Source organism: Bombus fervidus, chromosome 1 (genome assembly GCF_041682495.2).
Source record: "Bombus fervidus isolate BK054 chromosome 1, iyBomFerv1, whole genome shotgun sequence".
NCBI lineage: Eukaryota > Metazoa > Arthropoda > Insecta > Hymenoptera > Apidae > Bombus > Bombus fervidus.
Genome location: NC_091517.1, coordinates 24000101 through 24028068, shown reverse-complemented (window position 1 = coordinate 24028068; position 27968 = coordinate 24000101). Strand labels below are relative to the sequence as shown.

General features: G+C 38.9%; 4 protein-coding genes across 9 annotated transcripts in view; 1 reads left to right on the top strand and 3 right to left on the bottom strand.

Annotated features, from left to right (window-relative positions):
• Positions 1–27: 27 nt before the first annotated feature.
• On the bottom strand, positions 28–2281 carry LOC139985466 (protein Loquacious). 2 transcript variants are annotated; one of them, XM_071999925.1, is made up of 3 exons: positions 1911–2281; positions 1299–1669; positions 28–1232 (listed from the first exon to the last, which is right to left on the bottom strand). In XM_071999925.1, exons 2-3 carry the CDS (start codon positions 1641–1643, stop codon positions 579–581), a joined length of 999 nt encoding a protein of 332 aa, XP_071856026.1. In that variant the 5' UTR covers positions 1644–1669; positions 1911–2281; the 3' UTR covers positions 28–578. The 2 variants fall into 2 exon arrangements, with proteins under 2 accessions (XP_071856026.1, XP_071856017.1); XM_071999916.1 differs by having other exon boundaries at positions 1299–1779; positions 1911–2280.
• A 614-nt stretch (positions 2282–2895) lies between these two features.
• On the top strand, positions 2896–3995 carry Mrrf1 (mitochondrial ribosome recycling factor 1). Its single transcript, XM_072010635.1, has 2 exons — positions 2896–3588; positions 3664–3995. Exons 1-2 carry the CDS (start codon positions 3023–3025, stop codon positions 3902–3904), a joined length of 807 nt encoding a protein of 268 aa, XP_071866736.1. The 5' UTR covers positions 2896–3022; the 3' UTR covers positions 3905–3995.
• Positions 3996–4120: 125 nt separating this feature from the next.
• LOC139990968 (uncharacterized) lies at positions 4121–6527 on the bottom strand. Its single transcript, XM_072010648.1, has 7 exons — positions 6109–6527; positions 5748–6024; positions 5310–5441; positions 4985–5231; positions 4712–4826; positions 4425–4530; positions 4121–4333 (listed from the first exon to the last, which is right to left on the bottom strand). The coding sequence occupies exons 1-7, from the start codon at positions 6268–6270 to the stop codon at positions 4125–4127; spliced, it is 1248 nt and encodes a 415-aa protein (XP_071866749.1). The 5' UTR covers positions 6271–6527; the 3' UTR covers positions 4121–4124.
• A 1312-nt stretch (positions 6528–7839) lies between these two features.
• The window catches only part of Egfr (epidermal growth factor receptor), a 176319-nt gene continuing 156190 nt past the window's right edge, over positions 7840–27968 (bottom strand). For all 5 annotated transcript variants that reach the window (XM_072022586.1, XM_072022567.1, XM_072022549.1 and 2 more), the window contains 10 exons: positions 16636–16971; positions 15975–16359; positions 14646–15322; positions 14222–14351; positions 13663–13961; positions 12768–13069; positions 11415–12620; positions 10829–11234; positions 10519–10698; positions 7840–10400 (listed from right to left, as the gene is read on the bottom strand). In XM_072022586.1, coding sequence (XP_071878687.1) covers positions 10093–10400; positions 10519–10698; positions 10829–11234; positions 11415–12620; positions 12768–13069; positions 13663–13961; positions 14222–14351; positions 14646–15322; positions 15975–16359; positions 16636–16971 — 4229 coding nt within the window. In that variant the 3' untranslated portion in view covers positions 7840–10092. The remainder of the gene's footprint in view (positions 10401–10518; positions 10699–10828; positions 11235–11414; positions 12621–12767; positions 13070–13662; positions 13962–14221; positions 14352–14645; positions 15323–15974; positions 16360–16635; positions 16972–27968) is intronic.

Below are 27968 nucleotides of genomic sequence, written 5' to 3'. Positions count from 1 at the left end.
ACGTAACTTTGATTTTTTTATTGAAAAGAAACTTTCTTGGACATTTTTGATATCGAGTACGTAGCGGACTTGAAACTAGCTAAGCTTTGTTGAAAACATTTCTTCAGCAGGTTATCGCAAACTGACAAATGCCTGAAAAAATGGTGGTTACTTTCAGAAGATTGTATATAATATACTAAATTATTAATTTATGTAACAATTATGTAGTATATTATATAAATATTGTATATTTACGTATATATGAAGTGATACGCTATTATATATTATAGAATATCTCACCCACATATAGCTAGTACTATTTTATAACAAAAGTAAAAATTATATAAATGTTTCTACCTAAAATAGGATCTATAATAAAAAGCTCTTACTTTTCTCTCTCTCTCTCTCTCTCTCTCTCTCTCTCTCTCTCTCTCTCTCATAGAAATTATTTAATTGATATAACAGGCTTAACTGATATCTAACTTTAAGATATTACAATATAGCAAAAAAAAAATTAGACAATTATTCTTCCAACATAAACATATTCTTTGACACAAATATTTTGAAATTTACTTATTTTATGTATAGTTATTCTATCCTTATTTTAAAAGAAGTATCAAAGTTTTAATCAATTTTGTTAGTGTATACATCTGAGCAGCTGCTTTTGTATCTCCTATTGCAAATTCAACAATACTAGGAGACATATCTATTCTCATAGTTACAACAAACATATCTGTAACTGAAGGGAATACTGAAGTTGTTATATCTAACCCTGTGATTGCCAAGATCTCTCGAAATTTGTCTAGCAGATCTTCTACAATGTCTTCAGAAATATGATTTTCATTTTGTGGAATAATAGATGCTAATTTTGAAGTTAGTTCTTTCTGCATTTCAGTATCAAATAAATTCTTAAACTGTATATGATATTCTGATATCTTAACACCTAAGTTAATTTTTCTAGATGTAGGTAACCTTGAAAGTGCTGGGTATCGAGCTTTAGCAATTTGACTATAATCTTTCCTTTCATCTGATTCTTTATTAGTTCCAGTGTTTAAGCCACTTGTCAATTCGTTTATTTTATCTAACATCTTTTTTGCAGCCTCTTGTTTAGCTTGCTTTTTTGTCCTTGCAATACCAGTTTCTTTAAAAGTTGTTACTGTGCATTGAATACTAAAAATTTTTGCATGTGGAGGTCCAACCTCATTAATTTGGTTATATTTAGGTTCTTGTAAATTGTTTTCAATACATAAATCCTACAATAATATGCATATAAATATTATTGTACTGATACAAACTAAAGGTAAATAAACATAACTTACTTGTAAAGCACCAACTGCATTAATAAATGGTTCGTCTGGTGGAGTTCTTTTTACCTCAGGAATTGTTGGTGGTAAAGGGGTTCTTACAGAAGATTGTGCTGGCGATGCTGGTAACTGTAGATAACCTCTATGTGCTACAATAGCTTCTAACATTGCCTTTGCAGCTTCATGCTTTGCATCCTTTTTAGAACGTCCAACACCAGTAGCAGTAAGACCTTCACATGATACCCGATATGTAAAAGTATTTATATGCGTGCCTCCCCCGTCATGTATAAGCTCATAATTAGGCGTTGCTAGATTTTTCGCCATTATTTCATGTAAAATAGATACTGGTGTTTTATCCATTATAGATTGTTGCAAATTTATCTATCCTATTCTTAACAATTTGTATCTATATTATAATTCTTTCCAATCAATAACATTAATGTATCACCATATTTAGTTAAATACTTATATTTTTTTATTTACTATATGTTGTTGTCTGTAAAAGAAAGAAAATGACTAAATCTAAACATGTTGTAAATATTTATATATATCTAGAAAGGGTGAAGCATTCTTCGATAAAAATATATTCAAATTTATAATACAACATATTTAATCAAGAACAATTACCGTTTAACGATAAATGGATTACATTAATAATTCTATGTGTTGTACAAATTCTATTAATCACTTTATATTGACACTCAAACTTTTAAACGCGAAACAAACTCCAATCCTTCCTATTTTCTTTAACAATTATTATTATTATTCTTGAGTACGTACTAGTCAAAGTATAGGAAGTCCCGATTACACAATCATAGATGAACACTCGCGAAAAACAGGTTCATGTGGAAATCTAATAGACCGGGAAAGTACAGCTTTTATCTTCATGATTTGTTCACAATTGAGTAGTTGAAAATAAAATTTATTTTATAACTAATAATACCACATCATATAAGGTACAGAAGAAAACTTACAAATAACGAATGTACTAGAAAGGACGGTTTAGGAATAAACACAGACATTAGAAATAAGCAAATGGAAGTAAATTAAAATATACATAAAAATTGATCATTATGTAGCACAAAATAAAATTTATTTCAATTCACATCAATATATATGAAAAAGTACATGAAGTTAATATTTGCCAACATCTGATAATATTATTTCAAGGATTAGTTATATTAGGAGGAATAGTTTATTGCCAACACAAGTATACGTACATTCTAAGAGAGTGTTTTCAAATTAATTAAGGCTTATTTTAATGAAAGAATATAAACGAATAATATCCAAATTCTATAAAAATTAAATGTAAATTCACGTCTTATTTTATTATATTACACGTATATTCATCGTATTATTGCTGCATATCAATATTATGAACATTTGCTAAAATAAAATAACATACGCTACATAAAAATTTGTACTCTTTATAAAATATACTAATATATATAAATATACTAATATAATATAATACATATAACATACACTGGAATATTGTTGACGCATTTCAAATATGTATAGTCCTTAATATTTGAATTTAAAGTATCACAATTTTATAGAAAGTTGCCTATTATGTGTATGGTGCAGTGTACTGGTTTCTAACCTTACTAACTCGTATTAGTATTTAATAACAGTGAAATTTTGTTGTCTTGTTAGTAATTAATGTAAATTGTCGTTATATGTATATAAGCAGAGAAGAGTGCATAAAAGCATAACATTAATTAAGTATTGAAGCAATAATGAATTTGAGCTTTTTGAGAACTTGCATTATAGAATTGAAAATTGTATCAAAACATGCTAGATGTTTACATTACTTGGAAAGTTCCAGAAATGTTTTAATGTCATTTAGATCAACAAATACACATACTAATTTGTATGATTTTTCACCCAAATTGTATAATATAAATAAGTTTTTTACTGGCAATATATTGTTAAAAAGTAAAGATCGACCTAGCAATAAAAAATCAGTGGTACATGTTAATCTTAATGAAATATCTGACATTGTAAAGGTAGAACGTATGATGTCACAATTTGATGGAGCAATTGAAAAATACAAAGATGAAATGGTAAAAAATTTAGCTGTACGTACAAGAGTAGGCGCTGTTGAAGAGTTGACTATAACATTCGAAGATGAAGAACATAATCTTGAAGAGCTTGTAGACATTAGTCGAAAACCTAATATGGTATTGCTCGATGCATCTGTATTTCCACAAATAATCCCAAATATTTTAGAAGTTTTATCAAAATCGAATATGAATTTAAATCCACAACAAGATGGTACAACAATTTATATTCCATTACCTAAGTAAGTTTCGTTAATATTAAATGCATAATTCGTGTTGTTGTTGTCTGGTATTAATGTTGTTATTAAATTTTATAGAGTCACAAAAGAACATAGGGAAAATTTGGCAAAAACAGCAAAACAATACTTTATTAAATGCAAAAATATTATTAGTGATATAAGAAACGAACATATTAGAGACTTGAAAAAAAAAGAAGGTTTACCAAAAGATTTAACATTTAAAGCTGAAAGTTATGTAAGTGCTATACAAAAACAATATGTAGATAAAGCAGAAGGATTGTTGAAAGCAAAACAGAAAGAACTTTTAGGTGAATCGTAAAAATTTCAAATGCATGATTGTAAACATGTGCATATATACATGTATATATAATAAATAAGGCTCATAGTGTAATAAACACTATTGTCATTTATTTTGTTCTATTTTATAATTCGGTTTTTTTACTACATGCAAGACAATATATTTTTTGTAATATTGATTAACCATTAACATAACTGCGCTTGGAAAATTACCATACTATAATCCATTTATATAGTATAGTTCATTTATAGCCAATATTTTTTCTAACATAGTTTAGAAGAGCTTCGCAAAGTGCTTTTGTAGCAGTTTCTAAAACTTCTTTTCTATGAAAACTTATGCTAAGTCGAAGATAATTATGAGATTTCCCTGAATATGAGAATAGTATCCCTGGTATGGCGGATACTTTGTATTTTTTCTGACACCATTGAATAAAATCAGTGGCATTTATTTCTACAAATAAATTATATTTTCATATATTAGAAATTTTCTTCATGATAATAATAATAATCATAATAGAAAATTTTAGATGAAAATATATTACCTAAAGGAAGATGAATCCATACAAAGCAACCACCTTCTGGTCTTTTATATGAACAGCATCTTGGTAAATAATAGTCCAATACATTACATAATATTGATAGCCGATCCTGTGTAAAATATACTTAGTTACTTTTTAGCTGTATGTCTTACGTTCATTTTTAAATATACCTTTCGTAATTATTTATATAAATTTATATCTTAATAAATGTAATTGTGGAAGAATGGATATTTCAGTGTTGTAAAGAAAACAATAATTTTAGATATTTCAGTTTAGTTTAGAAAATATACCTTGTATATTTGAGTTAATTTATCGAGATGATTATCTTGAAGATTTAGCTGTAATAAACTTGTAACAATACCGGAAACGTAATGATTAACTGCGCCACCATTGCACAAAATTCCTCTAGATAGAATATGGATTTACATGTAAGATTTAAAACAGCAGTACATGCTAAAAAATCTTTAGAAATTCTTTGTGTTTAAATTTTATAATTAATACTTGTTGTGTTTAATACTTGATGAAATGAAAAAGGTAGAATAAAAAATAAGTGTCATATTTACGAAATGATTTTAGCGATTCGTGGACTACATTCAATCCATCCAAAGCGAAGTGCGGGAGAAAAAATTTTTGAAAACGATCCATTTGATATAATATTGCCACCTTTATACTCAGGATCCGTTTGTTTATCATAGCAAAATAATCGATGTGGCGGTAAACCGTCTCCATAATACAGTAAATTATATACATCGTCACAAGCTATTAATATAGAATTGTTTCGTGCTATTTCAACAAGACGCTTACAATTTTCTATTAAAAAAAAGGAGGATTAAAACCACGTCTGGAATTTTTAATAGATTTTAATAAGACGTATCAATTGTAACTTACCAGGTGGTAAAGTTGATCCAGCCGGATTATGAAAAGTGGGAATCGTGTAAAACATAGCCCAAAATATTTTATGCTCATTTGTTAAAAAATTACCATTACGTTTCTCTTTCACAATTATTTTTTCAAATTCATCTAAATCTACCATATCGTTCTTCATCGGTACTATATTGGAAATATTTTTTCATTATTTAGCTTTTTTATCTTATTATACGTAGTTAACAGAAAACAATCGATGACAAATAAAAAAATATTGAATATGTCTCAATTGATATAATTTTATTCTAATCGAAACATCGAATTTGATCGAAGATTTATAGGATGGTACCAACTTGATTAAATATGCTGATAAAATATGATTTTCGCTTTTTAAAGATAATTTTACAAACAGACATTGATTATTATTCGATCGAGAAAAAAATAAACTCGTTACGACAATACCTGTGACTATTTTCATTAATGGAAATTCTTTGAAAGTATCTAATACCGTCATGTAAGTAACTTCTTCTACAAAAATTATCCCGTTTGGTGAAAGAATGGTATTTAACAAAAGTAGCAAACCATGCGAAGCTCCGCATGTTAAAATTAAATTTTCCCGTTTCACAGGATCGCTGTAACGTTTGCTCAAAAATTTTGTCAATTCTTCACGACACTCCCATAAGCCTGCTGTGATGCCATATTGAAACAGATAATACTTTCCTCCTTTCTTTTCTTCCTCCTACAACGAAATACATTTTAACGTATATTAACAATAAAACGTATTAAAAAGTGTAATGTAATACGTAATGTATTAAGTTTTCACCAAGCGATGATCTGTAGTTTTTTTCATAATTTCTACACAGTTTTGAAGCAGGTCAGGACCGGGAGCACCGGATGATAAGTTTATCGATTCTTCATTGTAGACATTAAATATAGAATCATTGTCGAAAAGATGTCTCCGATAAGGATCACTTATTGTTTCCATGTTGCAAGTTGCGTATTTTCGATAAATAATCCAATGAATTTGATGAAGATTTTTTTTCTGATAAATAAGCTGTTAACTCGTCTTGCACCCTGATTTATCCACCTTCTTCCCTGATATATTTATGAATTTGTGTGTAAAATCTGATTTATAAGTAAATATAAAAAATATGATTCGATGATTGTTCGTTTAGTCTTATAGTAAACATTAAAATACAATAGACTGTGATACTAGCAGACTAAAATGTGACTGAAGCAAATGAAGCTATATATATATATCGGAGATGGAAGGTCAACAGGACCCCCCGTTGAAATCACTCGGAAAAACCCGAATGCTGCAGCAATTACAAAATAACCCAAACATAGTTATTCGAAACTTGAGACAATGAGTTTGGGCTCGGGGCGACGACCGATCGCCGAGCGTAGCAACGTTCCACCTAACAGAGATATAAAGTTACATAGCTTTCCTTTAAAGAATTGACCGTATCGACACTTGACAATAAAACATTCCAACGGCCCCGTGGTTCGCCACACACAGATCCCATTCTTTGGGTAAGATGATCGCCAGATGCCGATGCATCATTCACAGTTTATGTTGAAATAGCCTGAGGAACCGTTACAAATCTTAGGATTTAGTTAACTAAAGTCCTTCAGATTGGCAAACAGTCTTTATTCTATCAGCCCGTAAATCTGCCACCTATTGCGGGAAGATACGGGAGATCTGCTTTCCTCACGTACGACGCTTCCCGCTAGGAACTCTCAAGAGCGGCTAGCATCCTTTTCTAACCGCCAACATAGAAATTAACCAATTAACAGCAACGTCTATTTCACTCACCCGCCGAGCGGAGGCTTTCTTCGACGAATCCGATGACCTCGTGCTCTTAGGCACACCCCACCATAGTTTTCCTCTGCAGCGTCGTCGTGACGGAAAGTCATTCCCTTTCTTACAGTCTCGTTAGTTAGATACCTAGTGTGTTTGTACTATCGGCGAATAATCCACGTCTTAGCAAAGAGTTAATCAAGCGATCCTTGTATCACGAGGAGTAAGTCGAGTCCGACTTTGAAGCAAAGTAGATCAGTTATCCCGTGGGCCGTGGATTCGCTATACCGACTCCACGATCATTGTCATTATCGTTCGAGTATCGAGGCCAGTAGTTTATCTTGTATTTGTGACAATAAACGATATCATCGATCGTACAACGACGATGAGCGACCCAGGCGCAGATTCTTTACACGTCCCAAACCCAAGTTGCTAACGTCAACCCGACATATATACATCGCACTACTATTATGCATTGACGAAAGCGGTTGAAAATATCGACGATGTACATTTCCGTTTATTTATATCGAATTATAAAAACGCTTGTTACATAGCAGAGTCCATATTTCCTTGTTGACGGACAAATAAATAATTAATTAAAATAATTAATTTGCTAAACATATAACAATATAAGAACACAAAAGATAAAAATACAGTTACACGTGTCTTATTTGAAAACATTTTCATTTTTTTTTTTTTTTGCGAGTCAATATCATTGTCAAACGGGTTGAAGAAAGAAACAAAATCGCGAGATTTCGTAAGAATGATGATGGTTCTTTATTACAATAATTTCTTTACGATATATAATGATATTATAAACTTTTATAAGTTCTATGTCCACAACCGAATGGCAAATGCAATTTCTCGCAGCTAGTTTATCCCGGTTATCGAACGGTATTGTACAATTTCAAATTCACACTTGTTTTACACGGAATCGTAGAGACGGGAACAATATGGGCAGAAGCATATGGAGAAACACGTTTTCTCATTCTTCCTTTTTTTTCCGGCGGGAGTATCGAAAATGGACGTGTACACGTTTCTCGAGGTACACGTTGATCTGCTCGACAACGTAATCATTACACATATATAATATATTACAGATGAGAAATCAATAACGTAACCATTAATAACGATTAACGCAATGTACACGATACGTATTGGCTTATCATTCTTAAGGGTAAAAGCATGCATTTCGTGTGTTACGAGGGTTACAAATTCGTGCAATTGTATCGTTGTGAGAAACATGTCGTATATTAGATTAGACAATTTTTATTTCTGAAACTCGGTCCCATTTCATCACAGAAACTCGTTATAAATTTTATTTTTATTACTTGTATCATCACGAATGAGATCGGGATCTCGTACACATTCATACACGCTTTTCCTGCTAATCGAACGCATTGCCTCGAATCATTTGTTTTCCGATTTTCAAAATTTTGATTTAACACGAATTCCCTGTCAATGAAACGTGTTCATCATTTTTTTATTTTTTTTTTTTTCTCTCGCGCGTTCCCTGTACACAACATGGCACGTCCTAATCCTATGATTACGCGGCACAGCGTAACCCCGTATAATTCGCATACCGGCGCTGCGCTTTTAGTTATTTCGTCTACGTCCGTTTCTTTTTTCGTCCGTTTTATACTCGAAAAGAAAAACAGATACAGATTACTTAGTTTACTCAAGTACTTTCCGTTTTCTACGTACGTAGAATATCTTACGCGCTAACCACTAATCTATTTACACAGACGCGTTCCTACATAAAAAATCGAGATACTTCCGTGCGCTCTGGCCGAGGCCAATTTCATTGGTCCCATGTACAAAAGGCGATGGCGTAAAAAAATATAGGGCATCGTTAAACATTTAAGTAGAGCCGCGAGACGAGAATCCTGGGAAACGGCAAGCATCTAAAAGTCTTCCTTCGTTGTCTCCTCGAGCGTTTCGTTCGATTTTGCCTCGACGAATCCCTGGATTCCGGTCGGTCTTCGCTTGCAACTCGGAAACTTATTACCATTTAAGCAGTAAATTAGGACAATTCGTTGTACTGTCGTAGCTTACTGCGATATGTAAGAAGAAGGGAAGCAAAGATAGATCGATAAACGATTGAGATGTTCCTTTTAAGTGTCCTCGAGTAATAGCAGAACGTTTTTTATCACAGTCAAGGGGCAAACCGCACAGATGTTCCGCGCCACGAGGCGGTCTGAATATTCGTTACATGTCCCGAATTTCTGAACGGCCCCGATGTGCATCTCATGATACGTGCTCGATCGCATAAAATAGAGATCCGATTGAATTTACACGCACAATTTCAGTTTTAGGGAATAAAAGATAAGAGTAGCGGATAATTTTGAAAGATACGTGTCCACCTTCGCGCTTTCATATAATCCTCCGTGCTTCGACATTTTAATATAAAAATTTCTAACAAACATGCGTAAAACGAGTCAACAAAATACAAGAACTCGATGAACCATCAAAGTGAGCCATCGAAGATAGCGTTAGAAATCGAAGACAGAGATAGGAAAGTAACAATTGTTTATGCCATTTACTGCACGTCGTTTCCCTAAACTTTTAGTAGCCTTGTAGAAATGGTAGACAGTACTTTTTTTTTCTTTATTTACAAGCCACCGTGAATGGCACATTAAGATTATCTTTGCACTACTTGTTTATCGTACACGCGCTCAACAACGATTTTACAGTTTATAAGGCGCGAGACATATATTTTTATTCGTTCGCGACAGTCAGCTCGTTAAGAAGGAAAATTAGCACAGTTTCACACGTTTTACGTCTAATCACAATCAAACACGGCACTTTCCAGCGAAGTGTCTTTTCTAAGTACACTGTGTAGTTTCCTCGAATACGAGGAGCCGGGCTCGTCCGCCATTCTATGTTCATGCTATCACCCGTTGCGTTTGAGATCAACGGACGATCGAATGACACCGGCTTTCCGATTCTAACTTGGAACCTTAACGGAACAGTCCTTATTCGATGTAAGTTTTAGGAATCTCGAAATCAAACGGTCGTCTCGTTCTTCCTAAGGGGTTTTAGCGGCTGCAATTCCCGTTCCAGGCGATCGAAATCGTTGTAGTATTCATGGTCAGATTCTTCTTCCGAACTCCTTTGTCTCACTTGAGAACCAAATGTTCCATTCGTTAGAACCTTTTCCAGATCAGGCGTCGGAATACCTAGAGTTTGCGGGGTTAATGGTCCTTCGTCTTGGGACATTATATACTCGGGATTATCTAACGACGTTTTCCCTTGAATAGTTAGGAATTCAGGATACTTTCGGTAACCGTTGTTGACTCGCTTTGGTTCCATTTCTAGAAACGATAATGTAACTTGAGAATTGTTTCGCGGATATATATGAACGTATCATAATTGTTTGGAAAGGATAAGCGTTTTCATTTAAGTGATTTAGAGAAAGTGTTTCGTGCTTACCCGTAGGTTTGGAGTCACCTATGAGATCCATGTATTGCGTCGTATTCGTTGGCAATTGCGGCGATGGCATCAAATAATCATCTTCGTCTAATGGCAAGTCGAGCTTGAGATTACCTACTTGAGCCTGCTGATGCGCAGAATTTATTTCGCCGTCGAAACAGTCGTCTGTCACATCGCAATCTAAGTAAGCAAAAATGAAATTAATCTTTGACATGGATTCATTAAAATTTCTCTTTATTTTACAAAATAATATTAGTTCTACCATATTGTAAAATTCCATTTATTTAAACTCGTCGAGTAATCAACTCACCTCTCACAACGATCATCTTTAACGGATCCGAGCAATATCTCGAACTAGTAGTGTCCGTGCCCACGATGTGTCCGCAATGACCATTCGCAGGCGCGTAATGCCCGTGTTGACCGGAGTTTCCTGGCTCGTGCGATATATTTCCGTTTCTGTGATTAGCGCCATACCTCAACAATTCTCTGTCTAAGTTTTGTTGGTTCTGAGGCGTGGGTGAATCTGTGGCTAGAGGTTTTCCATTGGGCCAGCAAGCTTTCACGGGTGTATTTGGCGGAGAGCCGGAAGTACTGGATGCTGAAAGTCCTGGTGGGATGGGAGCCCTTGATTTCGGTTGTAGATACTCATCAGCGTCTACCAAGGCTTCAGGACCGTCCATGGCTGATGCAAGATTTCGTATCATCTCCTTTTCGTCCTAACAACAAAATCGCAATTATTTACCATTCTTGTTACGACGAATGAACAATAATTAGTTAGAAATAAGCGTCCATTTGGAAATTTCTGTAGCGAAGAGAAGTGTTCTGAAATGACATCGACTCTTTTTGTATTATGTACAAAGAAAGGAGTAATAAAACATTAAGTGGATTTTACCAACCTGCAGTGTATACGAAGGTAGCCTCATGTATTTGTCGCCCTTGATAGCAAGATATCGGCCAGGATCTCTAGACATCTTCGCAAAGTCTTCCGCCAGTTCTTTGAAGCTAGGCCTCGACTCAGCGTCCAACATCCAACATTTAATCATAATCATATACACGTCGATCGTACATATGGCAGGTTGAGGTAACCTTTCGCCTTTTTCCAATAATTCTGGCACGTTTCGAGCAGGCACATTCTCATACGGTCTACCGCCATAGGTAAGAACCTCCCAGATAGTCACGCCGAAAGCCCAAACATCCGATTTATGAGTGAACACCCGATGTTGAATGCATTCCAAGGCCAGCCACTTGATCGGCATCTTTCCACCGGCAGCTTTATATTGTTCTTCGTTGATGTCCAATAGCTTGGCCAATCCGAAATCGGTAATCTTGACACAGTTGGGTGTTTGTACAAGAACGTTCCGAGCCGCAAGGTCTCGATGAACCAATCTTCTTTCTTCCAAGTAAGCCATCCCTCTGGCAATCTGTGTGCACCAATTTAGCAACGCTTTCGAGCCAATTTTGTCCTTAAATCTCCGCACGAAATCGAGCAAACAGCCTAAAGGCATCAGTTGGGTCACCAGCATCATCTGCGATGTCATGCAAACAGCTAGCAACTGAAGTAGATTCGGATGCTCCACGCTAGCCATGATGTAAGCCTCGTCGAGGAATTCCTTCGAGGTGTTCGCTCCTGTACCATTACCTTGCAAGACCTTTATGGCCACTGGAATCTTCACGTTCTCCCCTTCTGGCACCCAAACTCCTTTATAAACGTTCCCGAAAGCGCCGTAACCTAGAATTCCACCTTTTCTCATCTCTTCTTCCTTGATGATACGTAATTTCGCTAGATTTGGTTTCACGCCAGTTGGACGAAGAGGTTCGTTGTCGTCCAAGCCTGTCAGAGCCATTGTCATTTTCACAGTGTTTTCTTTGGCTTTTGCTCGTACACGCCAGAAGTACATGATTATGGCCGCTATTATGAGGAACACTAGAGCGAATACCGCAACGCCTGCTAAGATAGCTGGTTGAAGTTCGTTTTCTACTAAACCCACAGTTTCCAGTGAACAGTACGGTTCACTGTCTGGATTAAAGATCTTGTGCGGATATTCAGGAGTACACGTTTCCGTGCAGTTGAAAGACGTGGTGTTTCCGTCTGTATCTCCATCCTGGAACGAGAAGATAGACTTCGATGAGACATTCGAAAACTAGTTTAGATTTAACAGAATTTTTGTAATCTAAATCTTCTTTTTCATCGAATTAAAAATTTATACTCTGCAAAATTTGCATTTACCGAAAATCAGTATATCACTTACAATGTAGATCTTGTAGTTTCGACATTTGTAACATTGATTTGGGCCCGGTCCGAAACATCCTCGACACTCGCTGTAGCATGGTATACAAAGTTGAGTATCGGCATCCGTGAAATGATCCGCGGGACACTCGTCTTCGCACTGTTCACCTCTTTTGTATTTTGTACATTCTTGGCACACGTGCTCGTGAAAACCGTATCCCGTGCACTTCTTGCAGCGAGAGTGACATTTGCGACAAACAGCTTTGCCAGCAAGTGGTTTCAGTGGTCCTTGCTCTTGAGGACTCACCCACTCGTAGTAATACCCTTTAACAGACAAATTTCTGTTAAGTTACTGAATCTTATAACATTTTTATGTGTAAGTCGCATGTATTCAAAATTAATTAATTATGTAGCAAACGGGGTCTCAATTTCAATTTTCTCGAATTCCAACAAGTAGACGATCGTCTTACGGCTCGGACAAAGCGCATATTACCCACTCTTACATATAACATATACAAAATCCAACAAAATTGGTATCGAGAAAAGATATTTTTACAGGTTTACCCACTTTTATTATTTAACATTTCAAATTGAAAGTCATAAGTACATCGTATTCAATTATAAGAGGCATTTTAAAAAGTTACTAGAAAACTGTGAATGAAAAAGTTAGAAACGACAAATTGAACTTATTAAAATCGTAGAATATTAAATTCGTTCTTAAGGTATTGCTAGAACTGAGCTCGTATCAACTCTATTTATTTGAACAAAATTTTTGTTGCGTCAATGAAATGTCGATTACGCGAAAATTTTTATTAAAATCGCTTAAAGGTGAAATTACGATTTTAAGTACAAGGAATTTGGCGAACTGAGATTCCAGTTCGTTCTTATGGAAACGAAATAAATGGCAGATCACCTACCGTCAGGACAGGGTTCCTTTTTCTGCAGACAATTGCCGTTTATGATCGCCTTATCGCAGCTGTGGCATCCATTAGGGCCTATGTTGTTCTCAGGACCGTCGCAACCACCCACACAGTTTTCGTGACAACTTTTGCACAGGCCGTTGTCATAATACTTCGAGGACGGGCACTCTGGCACGCAGTACGGTCCATCTCGGGCGTGTTTGCATTTCTTACAGTGCTCGGCATTCGGTCCTGTGCAAGAGCCATCGCACTCCTCGTGACACACCTTGCAGGTCTTCTCATCCGCTCGATAAATTCTAGATAATGGGATGAATTTCTTTGAATTATTGTCCCTTGGGTGGCCAAATAAAGGAAAACAAAGTAATATACATGAAAAGAGAGCGAAAGCGTGCGCACGTGAAGCAGAAAGTCAAAGCCTTCTCAGGTATTTGCAGTTTACCTTCGATCCATAATCTGAGGTAGGCAAATTTGATATACAGAAACGTGTCATTTATGTTACGATACAATTGATACGAATTTATAAAGTATTTTCGAATATGTTCGAGATTAATCTTACCCTGGCGCGGTGCAGTCTTGAATGCAATCGTTTCCTAGAATGAAGTTCTTACAGGATAGACACTGTGCCGGACCGGGCCCCCAACAACCTTCGTCGGAACATTGCTCGTCGCATATTAGTCCATCTTTTACTGTAATTGTACAAGGTATTTGTATATAATATATATTTATATTATAAATTCGTATAATATTGGTATTGTTTCGTCTTGAGAATTATTAGAAGCTGAGTAGGCATTGCTAGAATAAGTCGTACGAAGGTGTACGTAATGGAAAGTATATGAATATATAAATAAAATAATGTTTCCAATATTACACAAATTACTACGCAACATGATAATTCTTGAAATCTAAACGCCCCAAGTATAAACTATATTCTACTTCTCATTTGATGGATTAGAAAGTAATAAGTAGTAAGTAACACTCACTGCATTCGCTTTCGTTCCGATTGTTCGATAACAAGCTCTCATGCTCCGATGACTTTTTGATTCTAGTCCAATTGATACTTTGCGCGTAACACAGATTCTTGTTTTCCAATATCGCTATCGATCCGGAGTAGATTTTCTTGAGAGAGCTGAGTCCGAAAGAGACCAACGACGTTTTCACCACGTACAGCGATGCGAAGTATTCCGTCAAGGTTCTTCCACCTATCACTTCCAGATTCCGGAAGTACGATAAATTCTCGAAATCCTTGTGGTCCCCTTGGATATTTAAAAACCCTGTGATCTCCTTCAACGTGCTGAACACCTCCAACTTGTCCGGATGCATTTTTTCGTAACGTTTGCCGAAACTGAAATTCGAATACACGTGTTGGAATCCTTGAAAGCTTTGGTCCAGAATCGTGATCGATCCCTCGATGATGGTGCAATCCTTGAAACTGTCGATATTCCCGGAATGTACTTTCTCCACGCCTTTGCAGGTTTTTGGGCAAGGTCCGTCGCAGGGAACGCATTCTCCGTTCAACGCCTTCTTCTTCGGCGGACAAGATCTTACGCAAGCTCCGTTGTCTTTCAGAAGGTGTTCTGGACACCTTCTCACGCAGGTTGCACCATACGCGTACTTCCCGTCAGGATTAGCCTCCCACGAGTACGTCGTAGGATTGTATCTGAAACGATCGTTGTAATCCTTACTCGGTGCGGCCAAAGTCATAAAACTTGGGAGTTTCCAACTTTTTAGCGAGTGTTCCTTATACGATACCGTACCGGGAAATCGATATTGGCAAGCGGGAAAGATTTATCGATGATAAGGATACTGTTGTAAAACGCATTGCCGGGTTCGAAACGCGTGGTAAATCCAAGAAACGCGTGGTCATCAACGCGGGTTGATAGACCATTCTTGCGTTTATAGTTTCCGACTATTCGCTCGGATGTAGAGGTCACGAAATATCATACCGTTGTTACAGGACATTATGGGGCGATTGTTGGGAAGATTCTTTACGCGAAGATATTGTTTTTTGTGATATGCAATCGATTTGAACGGTGGATTCTATCATTTTAACCATGTATTTCGGAATTAGAACATTTACTTTTCTATTGTGTTTGATGTTATCGTTTCAATTTGATCATTTAGGATTCAGGAGATAAGAATCCGCGCGAAACATTCCATCAGTACAATAAGCTTCATATTTAGATATTTATCGATTTTACTTGTCAATCAAAATGTAAATCCGAACACAATCCAAATTTGTCCTGGTTCGCGAGGAGAGTACAACGAGATAGTTCACGACGGATCAAAGAGATAGGGATCAATCTACTTACTTTTGCATGGGCGGACATTCCTGGGTGCATACACCGTCGTCGAAGAAGTTCTTGCAGGCGATGCAGTCGCTCTGTTTCGGGCCTGTGCAGCCACCAGCGCAAAAAAGATGGCAACACTCCCGCGGATTGGGCCCGAAGCACCTGCCCTGCCAACACTGAGGCGAACAGTTTGTCTTGGAATACTTCTGACAGTTCTCAGGCCCCTCGCCCCAACAGCCTTGCTCGCAGCTCTTATCGCATGGCGGACAGGCGCGTTCTGGCGACGTGAAATTGTACACGTAGGAGTACGTTGCACTCGGACCGGTGATTATTTCTTCCCAGTTGATCTTTTGGATGTGGCACAGGTTGTAGTTGTTGTATATGCCCACGCTGCCATTGAGGATATCTGGCAACGACACGTGTGATTTAGTTATGGTGTATCATATCGGTGAGATTTCAGGTTTGTTAACCCTTTACACTGGAAGTGCTCCTCCCAGGCACAGACGATATTTCGGCAAAAAGCTCGAGTGCAAATGATCAATTAAGAGTGTAAAGGCTAAAGAAGGCAGAGAGGACAGATGAAAGAGTAGGAGGTGAAGGAAAGCAGAGGATGGAAGGACACGGCGAAACTCGAACATTACGTTTTCGTTTATTAAAAGAGAAAATCGAAAGATTCGTTTACCTCTGAGAGCCGGCATCTCCAAGTTCTGCATCTGACACATCGTGACGAATAGGGCGAACTCCGTGTCATGAATGGTAAGTTTGAAGAGAGTTCTGCCCCGTATGATCTGCAATCGCGGCAGAACGACCTTTTTGACGTCCACGTGGCTGATGAGCACGTAACCGGTGACCTCTCGTATATACTGGAGAAAGCTGAGATCGAAAGTCTCGTTCTGGAGCCATGTGATCTCCAGGTTGCCGTCGACGTAAGTACAGTTGGTGTACCGGTCTCGAAGATTCCGATAGTGATGTTGCTTGTTGGACGGAACGGAGAGGCGGCCATTGGTTCCAATGCAAACTGTAACAATGAAAGGAAAAGCTTCTAATATAAATACATACGTAATAAATTATTTTATGTCATCGAATGAGAAATTTCATGAAAGAAAAAGAAAGAAGATAAGTGCAACAGAAATACAAGTAAGTAATTTAATAGTCTTCAAAACGATTCACACACTTGTTTGTCAGTAGAGATCTTCTAGGTACCATTTGAATTTTTATGTTACAAGAAGAATATCGAATTAAATTAAACACCATATAAAAATATTTCATTATATTAAGTATATTATACAGCACGTATACTCGCGCAATTTAAAAATCACAATTGCGAAACGTTCTTAGCTATATAATTAAAAGGTTAACGGTCTTCGTGTTCCACAATTTATATGCGGTCGAACAAGATACTCAAATGTCAGTGTTTGAGCAACACGTGTAGTAAAGTGCAATAAAGCTTACATCGTACGGTAGGAGTATTGATCCAGCTACGGTGACATTTCGTAAATGACTAAGATATAGACTGGTCGCACGACTTCCGTACGTTGACGGTTCTCTGCGTTCGTAAGATCATCGAGTGGAACGGTCTGAGGTTGCCACCCACATCGTCGAAAGCGCTTCTCCGATCTATAGATAGCTTTCTAAGCTTTGAAAGCAAGCCGTGGCAGTGGGCGAACCACTTCCATAACTCGCGTGCACACGCGCCTGATTTTGTTGTACAACTGACAACTACCGTACGTATCAAAGTCCTGCATCGAAGATCTTGCGACCACGCTTTGTCTATCGATACTGTACGTACACATACGATAATAATTATTCGGACGATACGTGTCGTATACTTCGTTTCATTTTGGTTAACAAATTTCAATACAAATTTTTCCTATCGTTACTACAAATCGAAAAATGACTTAACGATTATTAATCCGTTCTCATTATGAAACATATCGTACACCATCTTTAAAGACAAGTAGTTAATGAGAGCACGATTAAAGAAAAAAATTTGTTTGTATCTTTAAAAGTAGTTACTTGTTATAATTATGAGAAATAGTCCGAGTCGCTATGTACCCTCAAGACGAGGGACTGAATATCCAAAATTCTTCCTTCAGCAACCTCCAGATAATCGTGTTTAATTCGAGGCGAGTAGTTCTGAAACTCGTTCGCCAAAAACCTTAATAACCTCAATTATCATCCGTGCGATCGATCGCGCCGCCAATTTCTGTTCGATATCATTCATAACTTCGTTAATAACCGGAACATGGAGCGGCATCGAGGTAAGAGTGGACGCGCCCTGAACAAAAACGATCGCCAATGATCGACAGACGTCCGAACACGATCCGCCGTCTTCCCTTTCGGATTTCTTCATCTGTTTACGTCTTTGTCCCGGTGTGGCGACGAGATTCGGCCCCGAAATCGTACCGTCGCCCGCGTCGCGGCGCATAGTCGCACGTATCGGGCCCGACTCGGGGAATTCGGTTTTGCTGCGTAACGCGGATCGCAAACGGACGCGACGCTGCGTTCCATCAGCGGTCTTAATCTGGTCGACCGATCGGAATCATGCGAAAATAATTGCGCAACGACATCCTTCTTGCGCATCTCGGTGGCCACTGCGCGTAAAAGAAGACCAGACGCGACGAACACGTCATCGGGAGAGTAGGACGTATAGGGGGGCGAAGGTGGAGAAAAGAAGGAAAGAAGCGTCGGAACAACCGGACCCTGGTATTTCGTACTGACCAGATGCTGCGACGTAGCTTGTGCAAGACGAATGCAGAACGCGCGTACCAGCCCACGGCGCCACAAACTTTGAGAATGCGGATCGACCGTGGATCTGCATCGCTGCGGGATTCTTGCCGGCCAATAAGCCTCGCGGCCCCCTCGGACGCGTTTTCTGCGCTTCGACCGCTTGGAAGATTAATGTCCTAATCGTTGTGGAAGATAAGAAACAGCGAGGATTTCTTGCGAAGGAGACACAAGGACTAGCTCCTGATTGCGATGTTGGGAAGAACGTTAGCTCGCGCAAGAAGTTCATTAGGGTTATTTAATTTGTCGACGTTTGTCGATGGGACCTTTTCGCGTCCCGGTTTGCAGCTCGTTAGGCAAGTTTGTCGAATGTGACTGATAGAAGTTAGTTAACGACAGTGCTTAAACAGTAGTCAACCAGGGTTACCATTTTATTCTGCGTCGAGATATGTTTTTCTTAACCTTGAACAGTACGTTGAGTTCTTTCGTGGTACTGAAAGTAACACATCGTTTTATGAAGAATAGAAGCGGATCGATTTACACCACTGGGTGATCATGTACGTATTTGGTGCATTGTCAAATATTCTTGTTCGGCATACCGGTGTAATTATCGACGTTTGTTCGCATATAATTCTACTGGCTCGATTGTTAGTCGCGATATTGGTTACGTCCGCGTAGAACAAGACTCCTGATCAGTTGTGTGTAAAACTAGTTGGAAGACGACTTCCGCTAACCGGAGGCGCCGTCGGCTTCCTTTTCAGGCAACGCCATGTTCAGGACTCTCGTACATCACCCTGGCTCGTCTGTTCGTCTGTTCGTTTGTTATTTTACAACAGAATCGTTCCTTTCCACCTGTGTGTTTCCCTTTTATATTCTACACGACGTGTGCGTCTCTCCGTTCCACTTTGCTCCGTGACGAGCAAGACGGCCGTACGATGGAAATTCTTACGGGAGGAAGAATATAAGGAGCACTGGTTCCGAACCCTCCGGGGACGTGTCCATCTCGTTCCTCTTCTTCTCCCCGCGTTTCTTCGGAACTTTTCATCGGCGCCGTGCGCTCACGCTCTCCGCTTCTGGTCGTGGAATCAACTCCAATTCCAAGAACTTTGTAAATTGTTCGATCTTTAAGCGTTCCAATCTTCTTCGATACAAGAATATTTTGTGTCAGTCTTGAGAGAAGATAATCGATATATAAAATGAAAATTGACGCATAGATTGTTTCTTTGTGCGAGTTTCTGCTTCTGAAAGAGCACGTTCGCTCGTTTCATTCATATTTTTACGAACATTTTTATATCGTAATATATCATGAAGTGTTAACAGTTTCCGTTCTCGATAAAATTCGGACAAATGGATAGAAGGAACCAAAGAAACGCTTCAACAGTAAGTCTTTCCAGTGGTTTACTCCGAGGGATCAAAGTAACTCCGAAAAGCCACAAGCCGTCGTAAAAAATCTACGATGCAACGCAACTCTTCGCACTTTGGCCCACGCATCAGAAGCGAAGTCGGAGGTTTCAGGAGGAGCGCGAGAGCTTTCACGAGGTTTCGAGGTAACAAAATTACGAGACAGCCGATGCAACCGCGTCGCGTCAACGGTTCCCGTGACGCGTCAAACAGAAAGTTATGTCGCAATGAAAAAAGAAAGAAAAGAAAAGAAAAAGTAAGAAGGAAAAGAGGAAGAAAAGAATAAAATAAAAAAGAAGAAAACAGAAGGGGTACGCATAAGATAACCGAGCGAATGGCTGGACCCGTTTAGTCGGGGGAGAAAAGTAGTAGTTGGGAGCGGTGAAGAAGTGTCGGTCGAGGTCGGTCAGCCAACACGTTCTCTCTCGTTCTCGGGCTCCAGCCACGAAGTCCACCGGCGAATTTCGAGCCCCGTAGGGCTACGGAAACGTGGCAATTATCTTCGACAACGGGGTTACGAAAATTACCGGGCCAACTTCTCGGTCAGGATTAAAATTCTCCTAAATTTACGATGCCTGCACGCTTCTGAAAGACAATGGCAACGTATCGATTACGGGGTAGGGGGCGCGAATTCTCCTGTAGTTCGCCAATTACCTTCGCCGAGTTCTAGGAACACTTGTCAAGGTGTCGGTTTTCGCACGCTGCGCGTGTCTTTAAGTTGATGTTTATAGGAATAAAATTGGTGAATTTAACGGCGGTAGCTTTTAACTTTGTTACGTGCAGGTTTAAATTTTAAATGCTAATTTTCCATAAATGCATAAAATCTCAGTCTAGTAATCGTATGTTCGCTATATCGCACGCAATAATCCATACGTTTCGTCTTCGTTCGATTCCTTATTTACAAATTTCACCACCTCCCCCGGTCGGCTATTTGATGCTCGGATCACGCAAACAAGCCACCGTGTCTCGTGGCGATGCATAATGTATCATCGATGGATCACCATGGAGGATGTTGGAGCCGCGAGGATCACCGGCGAAGAAAGCCATCGCCACGTGGACTCGCCAATGAGTGAAGCTGTCGACAAAAAGTTCGAGTCACCGGCTCGTATCTGAGAGGAAGAACAGCCAGAAGGAAACAACACGAAGGAAACGAGCGAACGAGCCGACGACGGCCGCGAAACCGAAATCCCGCGGCGAGGGCTTCTTCTGTGGGCGCCAGAGTTGTACGCTCGCCGTGTGCCCGGCGACCACCTTCTAGGAGAAGGCAAGCACCGATTTTTATGCGCCACTTTAGGACGCCATTAAAGGCCAAAGTAATACGAAATAACCGCACGCCGATGGCGGCGCCGTCGCCGCCGTTTATTTCGCCTCGTAAACATCGATACGCACCGTGCAGCCTCTTCTTCTCGATTCTTCCTCGCCGATTCGGGGTCTTCTCGTGCGGAGCCGACCCTACGGCAAACCCTACTCCTTCGAAGGAATAAAGACCAGGTATCGTAAATGCGCGAAATAACCATCGGAGAGCTCTGGTTTCTTCCGACGCGGACCAAGGGAGAAAAAGATCGGTGGTGAGAAGGGACGCGAGAAAAAAGGATGAGTGGAATGGTGGGGGGAGGGAGGGGTAGGTGGGAGACAGCCGACCGGACTGGAAGCTCGAAGGGGAAACAATAATTTAGGAACACCCGTCCGGGCGAGAGACCGAACGCCGAGGAACAATGGGCTCCTCCACCTCGAAGGTGAAACTCGTCGTACCGCACCGAACACCGAGACACTGATTCTCTAATAAAAGTCACCATGTAAACACGAGTTTGCCATCCTCCGCTCTGCGAGAGCAAGCGTTACGAGCGCTGACTCCTGACATCGAACCAATGGGGTTTGGATGAACAGTATCCTGCTTCGTTGTCGCTCTATTCCACTCTCTGTTTTGCGAGAATTAATGCGTATGTTGGCAGCGTTTCTTTGTTCCGATGCTGGATTGATTTGCATGAAGGAACCTGAAGTGATCTTTTTGTGGATTGCCTTTGTATCAAGTGTGGGTGATGGGAATTATGGATGAGACTTATGGTGGTGGTTTCGGTCGCGATACAGCGCGATTTTTGTAATATGTCTCGAACGCGTATCACATTTTCGAATGATTTATTATTTCAAAATGAAGATTAAGGGCGTACCTACTTTCGTATAAGGTTTGCGATCGATAAGGTTTTCTAAGGAGCCACCGATCTCGATGTAGATTTTGATGATAATTTAAAACCCGATTTAACGTTAAATAAATTACATCCAACGGCGTTTAAGGGAGGTTATATTCGTGTAAATTGCGAATCCGATCTGTAATCGAAACATATGTACATGAAAGATTTATTGCGTACAGCGTGCTAAAACGAAGCATCGAGGCGAGAGATTCAATAAAACCGAGTAACCAGACCAGAAAATGAATACGTCAACGCTACGCTCGAACCCGATGTGTGGTTCGCAACGTTAATTATCGCACTGTTAACCAAGGAAGGTTAAAATTTGCACCGATGTTACCTTTTCAGATTAAAAGCAAAACGAGATTAAAGGAATGGTTTGGCTCCCAGGGTATCTTTGCCAGTGACAAAAACGGGTTTGCTTAAGCGAAAAGCAATTAATCATCCATACGAGTTCCCGGTTTGCGTGTAATCTCCCGTTCACCGTGAACACGCTCGAATCCACTGGCAAAAAGCCGATGGTTTCGTCGCGAAAAAAGAAGGGAATGAAACGAGAACGAAATGCTCGGACTTCGCGGTCTGACACATATTTATGCAGCCTGGAGCTCCATTACCGTGCCACACTTCTGAATATTACTTCTCGAACAAACACGCCACACTCCGGGAATAATATACCACCTTGGGATACCGAGACCGATCTTCGCCTGCCGGTGCTAACCGCATTTTCTACTGCGTTCCATTTTCTCCCCTCGCGCGCCAAATCGACCGCGATTCAAATAACTTTCGTCCCGCTCAGTGTACGAAAGGCAAACACGTCGATTGTTCGTTTCGCGATAAGGGAACTCGAGCGATCCCGTAAGAACCGGTTCGCGACATTCCGCGATCTTTCTGCAAATTCGAATATATCGAATATCTTTTTTTTTTTTTTTTTTATTCTTCGTGATCTCCGCGCTATCTTCACGCGGTATTCGCGCAAACCTCACGAGAAATCTCATCGATGGTCCTATTCGTTCTGGTTTCTTTTATTTCTCTTTTTCTTGGGTATGCTACGAGACCAGATTGTGAACGTAACACGGAAGATTACGACGAACACGAGGCAGAAAAGCATGGTGCTGCTCCATGGCTGCACCTCTCTTGTAAATTTGACCACGTCACTTCTCGCCATTCTTCTCGTGTTAACGGCGAGTATTTTTCTGTTTTCGCAGAATCTTTACCAGAGTTCGCATCGATAGACTCTTTCCCTTCTGATCTCTGCTCTTTTTCATTTTAGACACGTTACAAAAAAAAAAAAAAAGTCTCGAATGTAACACGGAAAATTACGATGAACACGAGCCAGAAGAACGACGAATCGCTTCGTCACTCTCGATCAAGGTGGAGTCACGGCCGCCATGACCTTGCACGAGGATCGATCTTCGCGCGGCGCGGAATTGAAGAGCGAAAAGAAGGCCGACGTCGAGCGGCAAATAGAGTACCAGTTCGAGGATATATAAGTGGTTCGTATACGTTATAAGCCGTAGCATAACCATCCCAGGGCGTAACATTAATAGCTTTATGGTTTATTGCTTTCGAGTCTGCGGTTAAGCTTCTCTCCGCTCCCTGCGGGCGAGCTATGCGTTCGAGTCTCTTAGCGGGATAGGCCCATACAAAAAATAATAAATAAATGTATGAACATTTCATTGACATTTTATTTCAGAATGTAATTTCAATTCGTGTTCTTTCGAAATTCGATTGTATCCAATGCAATCGATTCTAGTCGGAGATCATTATAGATTTTTGATCGTCACGGTCTTGCGAGCCTGGATCTCGTTTGCAGTAATTCTAATACTCCATGACAACCAATCCTGCTCTGCGCTTTACATTATTCCAGTTTCAATACGCGCCAATTAGTTGCGAGTAACATTTTAATTGCAAATTCCATTTTTTCATCGATTTCCCTCTCTATGTTTTCGGTGCTTTGTAATTTCCAACTTCACCCAGTCGGCTGTGTATAGATCGCTAAAAGAATAATCCTGTATTTATCTTTAACGACGCACTTGATCATGCTATTTTTGCCGAGGATCATGTGGAACGGGAAAGATTCAACAGGTGCTCACGTAGTCATTACGTAATTTGCAGAGATTGCGAGGTACTAGCGTTTCCAGTCGATACACTCGAAAAATCTTTGTTTTGCAAATTCGCTGTGAACGTGATAGATATAAATTGAAAATAATACGAAGTCAAGCAGCAGATCATCCAAAATGATATGCTTCGAGTGAAACATTCACGAAGGCGATACTTAACACACAATGCTCGATTTATAATGAATTACGTGAATAATTTTCTCATTATTACCTGAAATCGACTTTGAATTAGCTAAGTCGATATCTAGCCACTTATATGACGTTAACGAAGTTAAACGGAAGTAAGATCATAGAGAAAGAAAAATTTCCATGACGTAGACCGGTAATCTACTTTCAACTTTGTTTACTTGAGACGTGGTTCTTCGACGAGCTATTGAATTTAAAAAAAGACGAATTATAATTTGTAATAGATGTTAATCCATGAGTATAAAAAACATGTTATTTCACTGGTTTTCATTTCATCTTTACATAAGACTCGCTCGTTAGTCTTTGTTGTTTCAGACTGTATTGACGATGTAGGAATGTCATGTTGCCTTTGGAATCATTTATTTGTAACATTTACAGTTTTGAAAATTAAAGTTGAATGTAACGAACCTCGCCTTGAATATACGAAAAATGATTATGATAGTTTTATCAGTTCGATGTTTGTCAATCGTAACTCGGCGTAATTATACATTCCACAACAATTTACATTTTAAATATTACTCATTGTGTTCGCTACGCTCATGCAGATCATATTGAACACAAAATTACCTGCAAATGAATACAACCATTTTTTACAAAACAGCTATTACATAGGTATTTTCATAAGCACAGAAACTGAGAAGAAAACGAATCCAATAGATAGAGCTTTAACTGCTCTAAAACTTTATTGATCTCAAAATTACTATTTTCTTTAGTTTCTCATACTTATTCATAAACTTTATTTCGATTGAAAGAAGAGCAATATTTAGGACCAAATATTTTAAGAGCCTATGAGAAAAATTATTATTTATTAATTATGTACAGTGGAAACACATCTTTTTCGATGGTTTTGTAAAGAAGACACGATGCACTAAAATATAATATCCAGTTTACCGAAGATAAATATAATTAATAACGCGCTGCATCAGAAAGCAATACTTTCTCCTTATTCTCGCTTCTTATTTTCACAGATAAATCAATACGCGTGTCAACCGAAACGTAGTAAAGCGCGCGATATTTAAATTCTGTGAAAAAAACGCGGCAATCAGCGTCGCTCGACGAGAGTCACATTTTCTCTTTCCATCCGCGTAGGATAATACGCTGAGGGCAGAGGCGAGAAAGTAACGACGAATCGAAATGAAGTACAGAGGGTAACAGAGTGGACGAGGAACGAACGACTGCATGTGGAATGCGCTTTGTTCGATCTTCTCTCTCGGATTCGCGACTCGAATGTTGTTCGTGTCTCGTTCCATCGTTCCTCTCCCTTACCTCAGGCGGTAAGATTGTTTCTCGATCCTTCTCGTTCTCATCTCACCTCGGCAACCTCAGCAGCCGCCAGGCTGAACCTCGCGCGTTTGTCGAGGGCACGCGAACTCGCGTTTGCCCTCCGAGAGGGTATTAACTCCCAGCCGCTGCTCGTACACATCATTTCTCCTGTCGCTGTCTTTCGTTCTCCGCAAATCTACTGCTAGTTTCTACTCGCTGATTGCGAGAATCGTCCACGAATTATCCTGACCCCTTAAGCATAGCGTTTCATCTTTTTCAGTACATCACTAACAAAGTGACTGAATCTAGTATCACAGTGTAAGAAACTTCAAATTGAAAATTGTCGGAAGACTAACGGTAAGAAGAAGATCAAGAGGATGATGTAGAATTTGGGAACGAATAATGTTGCGTAGATCTTGTTAGAAAATATTTAAAATATATCGTACTTTATAAAATGCCTCTCGATTAAGCTCAATTTGTACATTGACGAACAAAAGTAATTCCCTTCTCTCCTACGTCCAGAAACAAAGTTAATTGTATTTTGTATTAATTTATATTAAGCGTATTTTCGGTTTCAAGCGAAGAACTGTATTATTCCCGTTTCCACGCATTAAAATAAGTCGTTGTATTTAATCAATCGGATTCTCAGGCAGACAAAAGGTTTTTATTATTCGTTGTTTGTTTTCCACGTGGCACGCTGACTTTCTACGAACGCTCGTAGAAAGAAAAATTCACGATTCGATTCTCCGATTCCTTGGTTCAAGAATAAGAGTGTAAACGAAGATAAAACTTGAATAACATAATCAGCTTTTTCTAGCGTGTATTCTCATGACTCTGAAAGACAAAGAACAGATAAGAGAAACTAGTTTGTGGTCAACATGCTGAAACGGTGATCCGTGTTAACAATGGAAGTAGATGCATATCTATTTCGATTTCATGGTCGAAGGTCATGCATGAGCATACCGACTGAAATACTATGGTCAAGGTCGTTACGTTCGACCTTCCTTGAATTGTCGAAAAGGTAAAACGATAAGTTCCACGAATGTAAATGACAGGAAAATAGATTTACGTCATATTTTGCATTTTATGTTGAAACAAGTATGTATTTTGTACTTTGTTTCTTTAAATACGATCGCAAGACCTTCTATGTAATCTTGTACAATAACAAATCGTTATATAAATCACATTTGTATAATATATCACGAGAATTAATATTATACGCGCATTAACACAGAAGGTTGGTTATTTACGACATAAATAAATAATTTATGATACGAGCGAGAGAAGAAAATCGTAGTAATAGTAGATTATAAATAGGAAGAAACTAATGAGAATATATTATATAGTGTTGTACATATTATAATTATAAAATGGAAAATAGATTCTTAGAAATTTGCAGAATGTATAGTATACTAATAATAAGAGGATCGGTGTAATTATATTCGATGTTCAACGACTAATTTGTCAGTGAAATTATTCCAGTTGCCCACAGCTACTCATTAGCAGCGTAATAAGAGGATTAATGAATTCGATAATGAGATTGTGTCCTTTCACTATAGAATATTTCACAGTACACGAATGCAAGAAACGTTGTTACAGCACTTAACACGTCATTCCTCGTAAAAAATGTCACCTATACATAAATCTTATTACCAGCTACATTCTATGTTTTTTTGAATTTTCACGTTGCATGGTTACTTGTGTACTGTGTACTCTGTCTCTCTGCCTGTTTTTATTATCGCTAAAGGCCAACACTAATGGAACACGATTAGGTTAAACGTCGATCGAAGCATCAACCAGTGAAAGTGACTTTCACCCCTCCGAGGATTCTGGAATCTTAAATTATCGATACCACAGCTCGTAAATCATTTCGTTGGAGGTCTGAATCGCGGATTCGTAATGGCCGACGTATAACTCGCGCCTCGGATAACAATCTCTTTTCTCCCTTTCGAGCGGTTTCGCCAACTGCGACGCAAGGGGAGAGATTTTAATATACGAGCGGGCCGAGATCGGTGTAAACCGACCAACTCGTACCTATGGAATCCCTGAGCTGCAGATAAACACGCAGATACGAAAACTCGACACGTTTGCTCGGCAGTCCCTCTTGAAAAACGCCTTGCATAAGGATTTTC